The following is a 17461-nucleotide window of genomic DNA, read 5'->3' as shown; positions in this document are numbered from 1 at the left end:
CTGCAGCCCTTGGTGGGATGATTCTCAAAATTTTAAAAGAACTTAAGCATTTTCTCCTTTAACCATGAAACCTCTCAAATCTCTAACTTCATCACTGGGACGTCATAAGAACCGATACAAAATTGATTCTAAGCTTCTGAAAACACGTCCATCCCAGTTTATCTCTGATGAACTTCATGTTACTGGACGGTGACGACTGAGCCTTCCAGGTGCTTCTCCTTCTATCTGCTACAGTTTTCATGTAAGAACTGCTCAGACTTTAGAAAAGTTTCTGCTATAGACTCACTGTTTCGATCCAAGTAGACTCTGACACCCAGGCTTTATGCGGACACGTCTTTACTCAGAGACACGTTCACGATGAGCTGCTGCCCGGTGAATGAACAATGAAGCTGAAGCCCAAAAGCAGCTGCCTAATGGTGGTTTATTGGCATTACTATGATTTTTATAGTGAAGTAACAGGTGGAAAAATATGCCAGGTGTCTCTCATCACACTAAAAAGGCAACTCTTTAGGATAAGGGAGTCGTAAGGGACTAATTTGGTGGGATGGTTCCTAAATTCATAAAAGAATTTTAGCGTTTTCTTCCTCTCAAGTCTTTAACGTCATCACTGGGATGTCATAAGAAGTGATGCAAAGTTGATTCTAAGCCTCTGAAAACATGTCGGTCCCAGTTTGAGCGCTGAGGAACCAGATGTTCTTCGATGTTCACGTTGGCGATTGAGCCTTCCAGTGGCTTCCTCTCATATCTGCTACAGTTTTCATGTGAGAACTGCTCAGACTTTACAAAGTCACTGCTGAAAATCAACTCTTCTATTGGTCCGACTCAAGTAGAGCTTGTCAAGCCGACCTCATCTCCTAATGTGTTGTAACTTTTTAGTCCTAAAACTTGGATGAATCATAGATCCATCCATTATCTTCTATTGATTCAGGTCGTTCCAGACTTGCAACGTTTTCCAGTTTCGTCTGGAGGATCCTGAGGTGTCTCTAGGCTGGATGAGATATGTGATCCCTCCATGGAGTTCTGGGTCTACCTCAAGATCAGATCAGAACATTTCAACGCAACTCTACTCCGAGCTCTTCATCATATCTCTAACAAACTCACTTTGGCTGCTTGAATCTTACATGTTCAGTCACTAGCAAGCGCTCATGACCACAGATGACAGATGGAACGTAGACTAATTGGCAAATCTAGAGCTTTATATTTATTTTTTTATTGTCTTCTCTTATTCACGTTTGTCTTTTTAAAAGTTTGGGAATAAGTTTGCTTCGACTCGAGTGTTTATACTCTCCTCAGATTTGCACTTCTTTTCGTGACACTTCAGTATTTAGCTTTGAGAGCTTCACTGTTTTAGGTTGTACAGATTTCCTCTCTGCAGTGATTCCATTGCAATGAACTGACTTCTCCATGAAACTTTGCTCTTTTAAAAGCTGCTGTGAGTGGGAGTCCTGCCCTGCTCTGTTCTATTCCTAAAAACATCACTACGGATGGATATTGCTAAGACTTTGACGGTACCATTACTCTTACCAATACTGCTTATCGATCTGGTACTTTAACAGTACTTTATCTGTGCTTTTTGTGTTTTTGTTTCCGTCAAGAGAACAGAGTGCTTCTTCTACCGCTGCCAGCACCAACGTTCAGTGAGAGAAATGGGGAAAATAAAGGAAGACAGAGTTTGTCTGCAGCCCCCAAACCACTAAATCCCCTTTTCTCTGAGCAGCTGAATTTCTCAACAACACTTCAGATGCTTTGACCATCTGAGACTGAATTTACGAACGCAGCTATACCTCAACAATCAGCTGGCTAATGGATAGCTTTGATGATTGATGCATGTTCTTACAGCTTGGTTGCCTCTGTGTGAAGGCTTCAGGCTGACAGCATATGTAACAGACCTGCCCGGGGCAATAAAAGGTGAACTACAACCTCAGGAGTGCATCTCTTCACCTGAATGTGGTGAACTTTAGCTGGATGTTTGCACAAACTGGTTGTGTTTCAGCTGCTTGGAAGATAGATTTTAGTACAGCGTAATTACAGTTTTGAACATTTTCTCCTCTTTGGAAATGGTGAAAATGCAACTTAGACGAATTAGGAGCTGGAGAAAAAATGTGCAAGTGCAGCAATAAATAACAGAAATACATTGGGAATCGATTTTTCTAATTGCTTCAGTGCCGATAGCAGAACTAATAACATGGCGGCTAATTAACCCTCCAGTATTTGATCATTTAACTCCAGCTTGGTATTAAATCACCATTAAACATCACCGAAAGTCAGAAATTAGCTGGTTTTAGATCTTAATGTTCAACAAAATGACTGTGTGGTGCAGCGGTGGCTTGTTGGGTGAAGCACTGGATGAATATGTTGTGGGTTCAAGCCCCAGTGATGCCAATATTGCCACTCTTGGGCCTTTGAGCAAAACCCTTAAGGCTTCTTCTGCACCGACTAAAATAAACAAAAGTGCAGCTCAATGTGGTGAAGTTAGTAGCTCCATGCTGTTTATGTGTGATCATGCAATTCACAGGAGATAGAATTTGTGCTTGCAAGACGTGTAGGTTTTCCACTTTTCATGTTTCCTGCACAGATTCTCATTTCACGGCTGCGTTTTTCAGCCGCCACATCGAGAAAAAAAACCATCAACGTGAAGCTATAATTGGAGAAAATCCATTACGACAGCAGAATATTGTCCTGCTCACATGTTCACATCAGCTAAAGCGTCCGTCTGAATCAGTGTTCAGGGGCTGACGCGAGCCGCCGTCCTCGCAGATGACATGACGCAGCAGTTTGACCGAAGCACCTTTTAGAAAAACCGCTTGATTAAATATGAAAACTGCAGGATAAAAAGCCTTCAAAACCCCACCGTGTTCTTTAAAAAAAAAACGACAAGCTGATTTTTATTTGGTGTCATTAGTCATAAAATGAGAGCAGGCGTCTGTTTTTTTTTCCCGAGCGCTGCGTGTCTCCTTTCACATCCAAACTCTTCAAATAAAGAAACGCTGCTCGTCTTCAGGTTGTTTTTCCCGCCGCCGGAGGTTTCAAAGCTCAGGAAGCTTCTGCTAAACGGGGTCATCAGCTGTCAATCAAACTTGCAGTGAAAAAAAGGGAGCGCGACTCTGGATTGACACCTGAAATTGTGGCTTTTCTGAAGGTGTTTCGTTTGGTCTGACACTTTCAATTAGGAGCTGAGAAACGGCGTCGGGGCAGACGTCGCCTCGCCTGCTCATTAAGCCGACATTAGTGATGAAGGTTTTGGGAACTCTGCAGCTCGGGGGGGAAACAGCCGGTTAGAAGATGTACAAACGCACACGTCAGGAAGGTTATATTTAAACTGCGGCGACTTTACGCTGTTAGTTTCACCAAAAAACAATCATAGCAAACTGTTACCATATGTCATTATGTAATTCAGGGGTGGAATGAATTCACTGATTTAAGGTTGTGCATCAACTAAACAGAAAATACCTTTATTTTGAAAAAAACAACTCAAACATTAGCTTGTTTTCTTTTGGTTCATGGAATCATTTCCTGAGAACATTACCTAATTTCCTCTTTTGGTCACTTTTGCATATCCTGCCTGGATGTGATTTTTTTTTTTATTGGTAATTTTCAAAATAAGTTGTATCTGATTATAAATTGTGTTATTAACGTGACTAAAATGAGTTAGATTCTTAGACACTTATCTTTATGTGTATTTTGTGGTGTCAGAACTTAATCTCCATAAATAATAATGCTATATGGTCTCAGCTTTAATATTTATATCAGCTAAGTTCTGTGAACTTCTGTTATCCTCTGTAATTATATCACTGTAGGGTATTTAATATGTTTTTAAAGCAATTTAAAAAAATCTAGTATCTCTAATATGTAAATTGTTCAGGTAAACTCATCAATTAATCCACTGATTTAAATTTGCCCATCAATGAAACACAAATATATATTTAGATAAACAATCAACTCCAACATCAGCTTGTTTTCTTTTTCAAAGTAAGTCACACATCTGCCTGTCTTTATCAGAATAAATTATAATGTAAATAACAGCGTCATCTGAACCTGACAAACCCTCAGTTAAATAATAAAGCTTTGTTCTCCGCAGTGTTTCTGGTGTAAAAGAAATCAAACATCTGAATGTGTTGCTCTGATCTGTGTCTGACTCACACATAGTGCAGTTAAACATACAGTATTTTATTAAGACGCGTATTGAAGGAAAACAAAAAGTTTCCAGAAGCTGTCGGCTTAGTATTTGAACAAAGAGACATTTACTTTATCGTGTTAGTAATTGATCCCTGTTGCAGTTGTTCGAATGGCGGTTCTTTACATCTAGAACCTCTTGCTGAACCATCTCTGATTAATTATCATAAACTATGGACATTTAAAGTAACATCTGCAAAAGTTGAACTTGATATTTCAAGATACATTTCTTTAAAAAAATTGTATGTTGACTGACTTGCAACACTTTTTTTTTTTCTCACATTGAAATTTGAGGCTGTTTAAACAACAATATCTCAGGAGCCATCCATCCATTATCTATACACCGCTTAATCCTCATTAGGGTCACGGGGGGCTGGAGTCTATCCCAGCTGACTTAGGGTGAAGGCAGGAGACACCCTGGACAGGTCACCAGTCTATCACAGGGCTACACTTAGAGACAGACAACCAAGTACACTCACATTCACACCTACAGACAATTTTAGAATCACCAATTAACCTCAACATGTTTTGGAACTTGTGGGAGGAAGCTGGAGAACCTGGAGAGAACATGCAAACTCCTCGCAGAAAGAATGAACCGGCGACCTTCTTGCTGCGAGGCAACGGTGCTAACCACTGATCCACCTTGTAGAACTATTAAAGATGAAAACCTAAAATTTGAACTGTTGTTTCTTATTATGGCATTGAATCAGAATATCCATTATTGGAGAAGTAGATCAAATAATCTCTGGTTACGGTTGAGCTGAAATATGAAATAAAATCAAAATCATCTTGAAAAATTTGCCTGCAGATTAACAAAAAACGGATAATGCAGAAGTCAACAAAAGCTATTTTCTGAACCACATGTAGCTGCATGTGACAATCATACAAAACAAAACATAGAGAATACTGGTTAATTTGCAACAACTTGGCTGGTAGCAAACCTTGATGGTCCCAAACACACTGGATGTTTTATTTGACTTTTGGTTTAAAAAAAAAACAAAAAAAACAACGATTCAGCTGTTTGTGGTGTGCAGAGTTCAGCTTCTTTCATCCAGCATTACACAACTCATAGAACTGTAGCTTTTATTTTTCTCAATATATCCTATAAAAGAGCCATTCAAGCATGATGGGGCACTAAGTTAAGTTGCTCTTCGGATGCGATTTAAAACCTTCTTCATGGTCAAAACTGGCCGAAGAATGACGGAAAACAAAACAACGAGCTCTGCACTTGTGCACCTCTGCAGCTGCACGGATTTATTGACGGGAACATCTCATTGTCGTCAGGACTTCTCAGCTGTAATCAATCAGCCCGACCCAGAGCCAGGTATGGATTACTGACCGCTCTGAACATATTTCTTGTGCGAACATCACACAGCTCAGTGGAAAAACTACAAGGAAAATGTGAAGGATTTTTCAGCCCGGGGGGTTCCTACACAGCTTCTGCTCGTCTATACCCAGGAGCCCGTCGTCTCAGAACTCGCCTGGAGCCAGATAAGCAGCAGAAAATAAAGTAAAGACTAATTAAGACGACTGTCTATGAAAGTGAATTTGGTGTTTCTTAAAACCTGTAGAGATCCTGCAGTTATTTCCCTCCGCTGCAGCTTAGAAAGTATAAATGTGTGCTAAAAAACCCCCACCTTAGGTCTTTAAACGACCCCTTTCTGGGGCAAAAACACTCCAAGGACCTGGACTGCAGCACCGAACACACATGGGGTTTCATTTGAATATTAAGAGAAGCATGAAGCGGCGAGTTGCAAGCGTCAAACGCCTCATTTTAGAGCGTTCTGGTGAATCTTTACGCACCAATTTGTTCCTTTTCTGCATCAATTTATGGTGGAATTGTTTATTTATGTTGAGGAAAGCATTCAATTCAGACACCAGGTGACAAATGAAAAAATAATGGAATATATGTGGATGTAATTTTATAAAAGGTTCAGCGGCTCCTTGAGTTTAGAAATCATGTTTTTGGAATCTGTGCAGACGAAGAAAGAGCTCTCAGGAGGCACTGTAATGTGTATTCGTGATGTTAAAGCAGTTTTACAAAGCAAATACAATGACAAATCATCTAAATACTGATGCTGATAGATTGACTTTATCTCTCTGAAATGTACGATAATGTATGTGTGCATGAGGGACTGCTACCTTGTAGTTTCGGCAGGTTGGGTTGAAAGCGTTGGTGCCGCACGCGAACAGAGTTTCGTCGTTCCGGGGCACCAGGACTTTAACGTAGTTGTAGCACTCGTCCTGCAACACAAACAGACGTGTACAAATCTGATCTTTACAAGAATGAAAAGGTCTGATTTCCTAATTCAAACCCTGTGATGAAACATTTTCCCAAAATGCTGCTCGTCGTATAAAGAAAACTGGACTAAACCACAGAAAAACATGCACGAGGCTGCACTGAACTGCTTGAATCAGAGACAAAAAAGAGGAAGAAAAGGTGGTTAACTGCTGGAGGTAAAAGCAGAAAACAGAAAAAGAAAAGCCGGAGGCTGAACTCACGCTGTTCTTCCCTCTGACCGTACACTTGCTGACGTCTTTGGATTTCCACGTCAGCTTCTGAAACGCACGGAGAGGAAACGCAGAAGGTTATTTTCTCATCGCGGCGGGTTAACAAGCTTTGTTGATTAGACGTTAACACGGAGGTGAGGAGGAAGGTGAGTCACATCTGATTGCAGCGCGGTTTGCAGAAACACTCAGAGTCAATCAGGGAGCAGCTACTGAGACTGCAGTTCAGACGCATGGAGGGAAATTACGACAGAAACCTGCTGTCTGGATGCAAAACACATTCGATGGGAACATTCACATCAACGCCAGCAGATCCTTAAATCCACACAGATGTAGAAACATTGGCCTTCAACTGAGAAAAAAAAATAAAAATCAGCCCTGAACCACATTTTAAATAACCGACTTTGTTATTAATGTGATTGGAAGGAGTTGAGATTCTTACATACTGAGTTATCATTTTACATTTTCGTAGGATCAAAAGTTTAGCTTTAATTAGTCAAGTTAATCTCCACAATGCTGCAGAGTCTGAGCCTTAAAATATACATTAGCTACATTTCATGATTTATAATTCAGCTATAATATTACATTAATTAGGCTTTTTTTTTCTCTGCTTGTCAAAGTTTTGTATCCCTAATATGTAAATTACTCAGTTAAACTCACACCATAAATAACCCTACGAGGTCTTAACTCCAATATCTGGACCGTTCTATATAAACAACAATGACTGTTTGACACAAAGCGTCTGAATCTTACACAAAGGATTAAGATTAATTCAGATCCGATAGTGGACTCGGACCTGAACTCTGATTCCATAAATGCTATTGAATAGAATAGAATAGAATAGAATAGAATAGAATAGAATAGAACTTTATTGAAATTGTTGTAATTTGTATTGGACCTAGGTGGCACAACACTGGATTTTTACAGATATTTTCTGATCCTTCGTGGCTGATTATTGAGACATTTTAACCACCTACACACAGAGAACATCAGGTCTCTTCTACAGTGGAATCAATAATGTTTTGTCAGCTACTTAGCATGATGGCCCACTGGCAGCTACATATACAATCCAAAGTTTTTTAAAATGCACACATTCACAGGGAAATACTTTAAGTAACACAAAAAGTGTGACATTAGTTGGAATTAATCATTTTATAGGAAATTTTGACGCTAGACTGTAAAATTTTAGATTTCTATGCTAAAGGTTTTCAGTTTAAAGACAATAATGATTATGGATACAATTTTGATAAAATTACTTAACAAATAACCGGCTGCCTTATCAATCAGCAATCGATTAGACAAAATTAACCCAACAGACGAGGGTTTTTTTTCTTGATAGAGCTTGTTTGAATGCCCCTCCAATGGTGTTGATTATCAGCCCCTAGGCCACTGTAACGGTGTCTTAGTGCACTTCAGCTCAAAAATAAATAAATAAATAAATAAATACAAGTACTTTGCCCGGAAGCCATTAAGCATCACAAAAGATTGTCTCATGGTGGCCTTTCACTAGCCAAACTCCCACAACGCTCTCTGCTAGCAGTCTGACTGATCGCCTCCTGAGGTCACTACAGGGTCCAGCAGTAAGAGGCTCCACCTGGTGGCCCAACCAGGTACTGCAGCTAATCTAAAATACTAAAATACATTTTCTGCCTTACAAGTCAACATATTTTGAATCACTTAAATTAATCATCTCTACTGATGAAATGCAAGAATCGTCACAGAACCCCATAACTGTGCAACACAATAAGAAACTATGTGAAAAACCAGACAGACATAGATGTGAGAACCAAAGTCGTCATTTAAATGGATGAGTTTTCTGTATACCAATGCACAGTGTTTTCAACCCTTCACAACATTAAAACCACTGGTCTGACCAACTCTGTGTTCACTTTCTGTACCATCCACCCCACATGAAGTAAATATGAATACATCAGTGGTTTCCACTGACATGCAGGAAAACATCACTGGTTCCACCTGAAAGAAAAATCCTGCAAATCCTGCAGATCTAACCAGAGGTAACAGTCTTCACATTCATCATGTTTTCATTATAAATGGATTATCTAACCATCATTGTCCTATTTCTAAGGAAGATCCTTCGGCTTATTTCAAATAAATGTCACTTCTTTTTGTCTTGATAAGCAACGTCGGCGTTATTTGAGATCTATTTTGATGGATACAAAGGACGCGTCTGTCTATAGGCTCCTTTACATTAACTGCTTGAAATGATTCTTTTTGATCTTTTTTCAAGATTCGACGTGCCACAATGACAGCCAGACAGCTTGACTTATCATCTCAAGTACAATCCACACAGCACTGGCAGCTGAATTAGCTTATATCTCAACTCGACGGGGTTGTTTTTTGCAGAAGCAAACAGAATCTGTGGCAGCTTTGGTTCGGAGGTTCCGGCAGAAAATGTTAAACCTGAGAATAACACGAGTTCATCACCGCACAGTACAAACTTTGAAGTGTAATGTACACAGCATGCGGACGGAGATGCGGAGCGGGATGCGATGTGGTCGTCGGCCGAGCCAGCGAGGTCGGATCGCTGATAGATAACGAGAGTAACAGCTCACATCAAAGCGCCTCTGTAGCCCGACATCCCACAATGCACCGGGAGGCCCATTACTGTCAGGAGCCACCCTGTAACCTCTTCTCTTTGATGAGGAGGAGGTGCGCGGATCAAAGGAAACGTGTCCTCCGTGCCGCCTCACGCATTACGAGCTGCTGTAGTTTTGTTCTGCCGCCCTGATATTTACTGCGTCTATTGTGCAGAAAGTAGAAAAGCTTGTGTTGCTGAGCTGTCAGCCGTCAGGACTGATGCCGAGCTCTGAGGGGAAGATTCTGATGTAAGACTGAATCACCGAGCGAAGCAGCGGCACAGACATCAAGCTTATTCGACGTATTCTGCCGCCGCAATAAAGGACGACTACGCACAAAATTTAATTAGCAAAGTCTTTTTCGTTTGTGTCGTCTGCAGCAAACGGAGCAGCCGAGTAAGAGTCTTTGCCGAGGTGTAGTTACTCTTTAACCCTCTGAACCCCACTGGATTTGAAGAGCAAAAATAAACATTTAAAAAATAGTCAGATTTACAAGATTTATCAGAGCTAGCAACTGTAAAAACAGAAAAAAAAAGTTGGATTTTCAACTTTCTGATGGTCCTACAGATACCCATCTATGACATGTCAATTTGTCGGGAAAATTAACTACATTTAAGCTCTAAATCACTATATTTGATCAAAAACACCAACTTCTACATGCCTCAATTTTAAATCAGCCAAATGTAAACCATTTGCTCCAACCAGATTCTGTAAAATAAATAAATAAATAAATAAAAAGATGTGTTTCTTGACACCACTGAGCAGTCATTAGCCATTAAAAGCAATGGTAATAAAAAATACAATAAAATTAAATAAATAAATAAAAAACGCTGTCTTCAGTTCAGCCAAAAAGTCCCAGAATATGGCTATGGTTGCAGATGAGTGCTGATTTTTTAAAATAATTTTTTACATAATCTGGTTAAAGCAAACACTTTTAACATTTTTTCTAGCAAGTTTTTTAAAAATTCAGCAGGATAACTACATTGATTTTGATGAAATATGACGATTTTTAGCTTAGGTTTGGTTAAATTTTCCAACCAAACAGCACGTTACAGATGAGAGGTTCAAGGTAGAAGTTGGGAATCTGATTCTGTTTTTCTGTTTTTACAGTTTTTGACTGATAATTGGTTTAATTTTGTCAATTTTTTAAAAAGAAAACATGCCTTTCAACATCCTTTGATGGGTTTTTTTTGTGGTTAAGAGGGTTAAATCCTGCAACTACAGAAGAGAATCCAGAAGCGACTGAACCCTGGATGTTCCTCGTGTACATGCAAACCCTGTTTGAGGGTCTCTGTGTCTTTTAAAAGGAACAAACTGTCCTCAAACCTTCACACAGCTCATAACAGCTCCTGTCAGTGACACTGACTCAGAGCAGATGCTGAGCTGAGCCAAAAAATCTTAAAAGAGGATTTTCTTTTTTTTTAATTTGTTATTTGCTGAACACCTTTAACCTCACACAAAAAAAAAAGCTTCTTTCAACTGTGCTCCCAAATCTCAGTTATCGATTCCCTGAGCTCAGTGTGGTTTTCAGGGACCTGAATTAAAGAGAAAAATAAGATGCAAGTTTCAAATACACCAAGTCACGCATTGAGAACAGAAGCTGGAACTAAAAAGCTGAGATTTCTGCCACTTTTGACCTTTTGTCTTCTCATTGATTCGGTCCTTTTTCATGCACCTGCTCCTCGAGGAGCTCGGAGGTCAAAGGGAAGCCGGCAGCAGCTCTGGGCCCCAACATCAATCTGACATCCGTAAAACCTCGGTGCAGACAGAAGCAACAGATCCAAAAATAAACTGTTTATCGTAGAAATTTACTCACCAGCTGCGGGACGAAGTCGTCTGAAGCCGTCGTCAGATTCACGGCGAACACGTGATCCCTGAGGAGTTGAAAGCACAGAGTCAGCGCTTAAAGGATTACGACGAACGCGGCGCTTCACAGCCGTGTCAAATCTGGCATTAAACATCCCGTCATGTCTGCGTGTGTTCTCCTTCTTCAAGGCCTCCTTTCTGCATATTTAAACTCTTGTGCTGTTCTGGCGCTTGTTGTAGTTTTTATTCTTACTGGGAAAAGAAGCTGCTTTTGTGTTCTTCTACCTTCTATCCTTTGGGTTTTACGCACCGGAACGACGCCACTTTTGTCCCAGAGTGAGGAAACAGAATATTCACAGTTGAAGTTAATCAGCACTTTCATAAAGTGCTACAAGATTTAATGATCGCTGAAGTTTATGTTGAGCAGAAGAGCCATTAAAAAGTAATTGTCAGAGATGCTGGTGTTGATTGATTCACAGCCTGAACTCATGCATTCCACCTTAACATCTGCTGGTTGTCTTTCTGTGAATTTGATCATTTATTTCTGCAGTCTGTGTGTTTTACTGGGAAGGATAAAAGGCATCAAAACATCATTTAATGTAGCATCTGGGTCTTCCTAGTGTCTTATACTGTTGCGTTTGCCTGTGTTTTCTATTTTTGGTTTTGAAAACGAGACGCTAAATGACAAGAAACGATTATTTCACAAAAGTCAGGTATAAAATATGTCGTAAAGACTTTGAAGGTTGCTGTCACCGATGTGAAATATCATCACAACATCTCAAGTTGTTGTGTTGACAGGTGTCCAGAAAAGGTGTTTTTTTTTAAGAACACTGGTGAAGTTGACGTCATCATTTTGACATCCATGCAAAGTTGTGTCACATTTAGCGAGTAATTCTTGTTTTGGATGATCACAGCAGCAGTTCTGTCACGTATTTCGACATTTTACAATAGAAAAAGTTGATAAAAAAACAGCAAGATTTTAAATAAACATTGATATTTTTGCAAAAATAGGCTCACCATTAACAGCATTAACAGCATAGTAGCAAACATTTAACTCACATGTCTGATCAGTTGCCTCTCGAGACTCTAGAACTATCAAACTGAATTATAATTACTGAATTATCAAAATAGTTGCACATGTAAACAACTCATCCATCGTCTGCTCTATTGCGATGGATTTTTTTGCTGTGTAAATCTCACAGGTTCATTCTGAAACCTCAGGCTGTTGCTAGAAATGTGCAGCGCTGTTGTGTGTTGGTGTGCCGACCTGGCTGCGATGTACAACATGTGATTGATCCGTAGCATCCTCTGGAAGTCCAGACCCAGACGCAGCGTGTCGTTGTCCTGAAGCAAACCCTGAAAACCGGGATACTGATACGACTCTGCAAAAGGGGAGACGACACGGTTTAGATGTGTGTTTTTACAGATGCTATGTGCATATTTAAGACGTGTGTGCGTTTGTCCAATCAGGGAAAAGAAGGCTACTTTGTCACGAGGGTCATTTCACCTCATCCCTGACCATCTCTGGTTTGTTGTCAGTGTATGTCATTAAGTAAAATGTGTACATTTTGTTTTGCCACAGGTTGAGTTAAAAATTCTCAGAGAAGGGGGGGGTTGTGTCGATTTTTGCGTCGTTTTCTTTGCACCAATCTGTGGAGCAACGTTTCAAGTGCCACAACTTGGGAAATAATGTAGCTAGAGTCCTAAAATATTGCAGCCTCATTGATATGTACATATCCTCTTCAATGGTACAACCCTGCCTTGATAGAATAATACAAACCAGTTATATGATGCTGCAACTTTGGCTAAAAAATATCCATGTTTTTTTTTTTTTTTTCTATTCCGATATTCTACCAAGCATGAAACCTTTATTTTTCACCCTAAGAGGCAGATATTTCCTGTGATTTGGCACAAAAAAGAGCTTTAATATGGTGCCAATCAGCCTCATGAGGGGTAAAAAATAAAGGTTTTATGGTTGGTGGAATATCGGAGAAGGCAGAAACATAGACATTTTTTGACCAAATCTGCACCATCATATAATTAGTTTGTATTATTCTACCAAAGCAGGGTTGCACCATTGAAGAGCACTTGTACATGTCAATGAGCCTGCCAAATTTCAGGACTCTAGCTTCTCAAGTTATGGAACTTTAAACATTGATCTACAGATTGGTGCGAAGAAAACTCAACTCAAAATTCGACATGAGCCCACCTTTAATACTTTTTACCTCAAAAACTAATGCTATCTATGACCCCAGATTTCTCACATGGTCAACTCAAAATTCACCACTTCAATAAAGAAATCTGCCAAATTGAAGATGCTCAGGCGTGGGGCATTCGTTGAAAGGACCCCTGGATGAAGCTGGAAACAGAAGCTGCACTCACGCTCCCAGCCGACCACGCCGATCGGCTGCAGGTCTTTGGGGAAGGACGTGGTCGAGGCCGAGTCAGACGGGGAACAGCAGGCGAGCGCGAGAAGCAGCAGCAGCAGCAGCGGCGACGACGACGACGACGGTGGCGGCGGTCGCCACGGCAACAGCCAGGTGGTCGAGGCCATTTTTTGGTGGACAGAGAGGGGAGGAGGGGGGCCAGGCGGCGGAGATGTCAGCAGGTCATGATGGACGCCAGCTGTGAGGGAAAGACAGCAGGATTAGAAAACTGATATTCATACCAAACATTTGTTTTGTTCAGTTCAGTAAAACAAGTATCGCTGCCTCGTGGTTGCTTCAGCTGTTTTTGGTTCCAGTCGTTGGTCGACTGAAGTCAGCGACAGAGTTTTAGAAAATGGCAGCTGCAGCAAAGTCAGATTTAAAGTCAAAGTTTCCAAAGATTCCAAACTCTGGAAGAATTTGAACTGATACCAGAGGGGGAAAAAAAAGTGTTTTGTGGACGGCGAAGAGTTTGAAAATCAGACCAGAGAAAACACACCAGAGGCCTTGTACATCTGTTTACTTGAAGAGTTCATTTGCAAAAACAGAAAACTCCATCTGCACAAACCTTCAGAAAACCCACTTTCCATCGTCTACCTGAGACAACATCAATCAAACTTAAGTTATCTCTATTTCTGTCATTTCTACTGAGTCAAATCCACTCAGCTTCAGTTTGATTGATACTATCTCATCTTCACTTCTCTCCTGCTCCCTGTGCTCACTCACACTGTATTTTCACAATAAAGCTATTTGCATTTACATTTTTTTTTTTTCTGTTTTTGTTGTCAGACGATGGAATGAGGATGAACGAGTAGCTCATAAGCTACATGCTAAGCAGTCACGTCCTCGCTGCTGCTCTGCTTCGCCAACATCCTGATTTCATAACGTCGTCTGACGAACTCACCGCACAGGTTAAAGTGGACGGCTGTGATGTGAATTCAGCTGGATTTTTAAAGCAATTTAAGCTTCTACCAATGTCGGAAAACAAATCAGGAGAAAATAAGTTGCTTGCAAAATATCCACCATGTTGCACTTTTTTAACATACAGACCGAACTTTGTCACTTTGTTAAGAGCTTTAATAGAAACCTGGGTTTCTTTTGGGGTGTCACTATCGACTTACATAACGAGCCCTCTTCTTAAATTCTTTACACCGCGTTGGAGATTCAAGCTTAAGTCTACACCACAGTTTGTCACGGTAAAATAAACCCAAATTAAATGGTCATTTTCCTTTATCGGGGGAAAAAAATTAATAATTTACACTGTCGACTAATCAGCAAAATAGCTAAAAGATTAATTAACAGAAGAGAAAGAAGTAATGAAAAGCAGACGTCTCCCCGGTTGTCCAATGATATAAATTATGAAGGATTAGCATTTAGCCTAGCGGTTAGCCCAGCATTAGCCGCAGAGCAAAACCTGCAGTCAATTACAGGGATTAGCTTCACACACACACACACGATTATGATTAATATTAGAGCTGTAAAATTACAATAAACTAAAGAAAGAGAAGACGAGCTGCAGCAAAGTACAGCCTGAGAGAAATGATGTGTGAACGTTAAAGCATGTAAACAAATTCTAGTGGATGCTAAAAATACAAGTATGAACCAGTAAACGTGCAAAATCTGGGCTTTTTTTATTACTATCATTTCCATTCAGCTCATTTGTCATCAGCTTTGATTTGTTGTATATTAATGATCAGGATCATTATCAGGTATCTGTAGAGCTCGATGATGAGCTGATCATTTGAATCAGGCGTGTTGGAAGAAGGAAACATCTAAAACATGCAGGATTGTGGCCCTCGAGGACCAGGATTGGACACCCCTGGTCTAATCATTATTTGTCTTTAACCCTTTAAGCTGTGTCTGGGTGTTGTTTTTTTTTCATGTGCTTTGTCACGTTTTGATTGGCTTTGAATTTGATGATGAATTCTGAGACATTTTTTTAAAATTATTTTAATCATTTTTGGACAATTTGAGTCATTACAGATTATTTCGTAATCATTTCTGGACTATTTTTTTGGTCATTTTTACGATGATGCAAAGGTTTCTGGGTCTTTTTTTAAACAAGTTTCAACTTCTTTTAGACATATTTGAGTCATTTTAGACTTCTTTAGACAAGTTTTAGTAATTCTGAACACATTTCAAGATGTTATGGACATTTTTAAAACACATTTGAGGCAATTTTTGAGTTTTTGAGCAGTGAAAAATGAACTCACAATGAGTAAAAATATGACAGGAGCTAAAAACGTCCAGAAATTGCTTTGAGTTCAAGAGGTTAATATGAGATTTCTTTGCCTCCTCAGCATCAAGTATGAGATCAGAAACTGTGAGAACATCACAGAGTCCGTCTTACTGAAGATGCACGAGTTAAAAAAAACAAAACACAACAACACCACATTAACACAGTTTTGTGGCTCACACACTTATTTTATTTTTTATATTTTTATTTTTATTTTTATTTTTATTTTATTTTATTATTATTATTTTTCTTTACACCGTAGTTACTATATTGTATCTTTTTATTTATCATACTACGATTCCTTTTATTTTATTTTATTGTACTAGAACACTGCATGCCCCTGTGTTCCCTTCTTGGAAGCTGCTGGAACTGTAAATTTCTCTTGGAGATGAATAAAGTATCTATCTATCTATCTATCTATCAAAACTTCCATCACAACTACATTTAAAAAAAAAAAAACTTCATAAGTAAACATTCAAACTTGTACTTGGTGTGACAAAAGTGGCATCGACTCATCCCTAGTGACCGGTAAACTCCACAGGCTGGCGCTTGTGTGTTTCCTGTGTTAGCTGGAAGCTCTTAGCGCTCATGTAGCTCGGCTCACGCCTCAGTAAACGGGGAGAAGACGGCGTTGACACGACTTAGAGCCGCTTCCTCCTGTGGTTCTGACGATGAGGACGACGATCAAAACAGAAAAACGAAAGGAGACGTTAAGTGAGTGACACCTCCTTCTTTTTGTAGTTGGTTTCCAAACTAGAGGAGAAGACGAAGAAGAGGAGGAGGAGGAGGGAGGTAGAGCTTGTCACCTCTGGGACCACCTCTCTCTTTTTCATTTGTCACTTCAGATGACAGGACGAGGCAGCCGAGGTGAGGAGACGACAGCGAGGAGGTGATGAAAGAGGAGATGAGAGGGGAGGCGTCACCTTCATGCTCACTTCTTTTCTGCTTTGTCACCGTGTGACATAACGGAGCGAAAACGAAGGAGGCGAAGAGGAGGAACACGAAGAAACTGTCACGACCCGAAAGTGCCGGAAAGAAATGAGACGAGGATGAAGTGGAGGAGCTGAGACCCCCACTCAGCCCCAAAACCACAATATCGTTTAAAAAAAAAAAAAAAAAAAAAAAAGTTATTTTCTTCATGATTTCACTCAGAAAGGTGAAGGATCTCTGACTTTCTATGGCTTTAGAATATATGAAAGTTTTTTGAATGAAAGTAGTTTTTGACGAGTCCACAACCAGCTGAATAATAAAAGTAACTTTTAGTGACAAATTATCTTCTTCTAAAAAATGATAATAATTATTTGCTGTTTAAATGGAAAGTATTTGACACTAAAGAACATCTCCATATTTATTTATTTATTTTAAATATTATGGAATAAGTTTTTTTTTTTTCCATACTTGAAAACGATAAAGGACTTCCGATTTTCTATGAATACAGAATTTATAAAAGTTTACCTTTTTAAACAAAATTACCACTAAACTTTTTTACAGTACGCTAATTTGTTTGAACTTAAATGTAAGTTTTATCTAGAAAAGTCCACAACCTGTTGGTTACTAAAAAGGCATTATTAATGACAACTTCTCTTCTAAAAAATAAATGTTTGCTGTTTCTTAACACACTTGACACCGAAAGACATTTCAATATCCACATTTTGGCTTTAGAGAAAAACATCTTTACACACTGAATTATTAAACCCTCTGAACCTCAAAACACA

At 39.6% G+C, this 17461-nt stretch overlaps 1 protein-coding gene across 1 annotated transcript in view; it reads right to left on the bottom strand.

The window, feature by feature from the left end:
• Nucleotides 1-17461, bottom strand: part of LOC103366830 (semaphorin-6D-like) — a gene marked incomplete at its 3' end in the record, with an annotated part of 206374 nt that overhangs the window by 47453 nt on the left and 141460 nt on the right. The window contains exons 4-8 of the mRNA XM_008294670.1: nt 13467-13709; nt 12352-12466; nt 11095-11152; nt 6676-6732; nt 6316-6417 (exon numbers count right to left, since the gene is read on the bottom strand). Coding sequence (XP_008292892.1) covers nt 6316-6417; nt 6676-6732; nt 11095-11152; nt 12352-12466; nt 13467-13638 — 504 coding nt within the window. The remainder of the gene's footprint in view (nt 1-6315; nt 6418-6675; nt 6733-11094; nt 11153-12351; nt 12467-13466; nt 13710-17461) is intronic.

The sequence above is a fragment of the Stegastes partitus genome, unplaced genomic scaffold (assembly GCF_000690725.1).
Source record: "Stegastes partitus isolate 25-593 unplaced genomic scaffold, Stegastes_partitus-1.0.2 Scaffold985, whole genome shotgun sequence".
Classification (NCBI taxonomy): domain Eukaryota; kingdom Metazoa; phylum Chordata; class Actinopteri; family Pomacentridae; genus Stegastes; species Stegastes partitus.
Note: the sequence above shows the minus strand (reverse complement) of the source record. Positions and strands in the feature narration are given on the sequence as shown.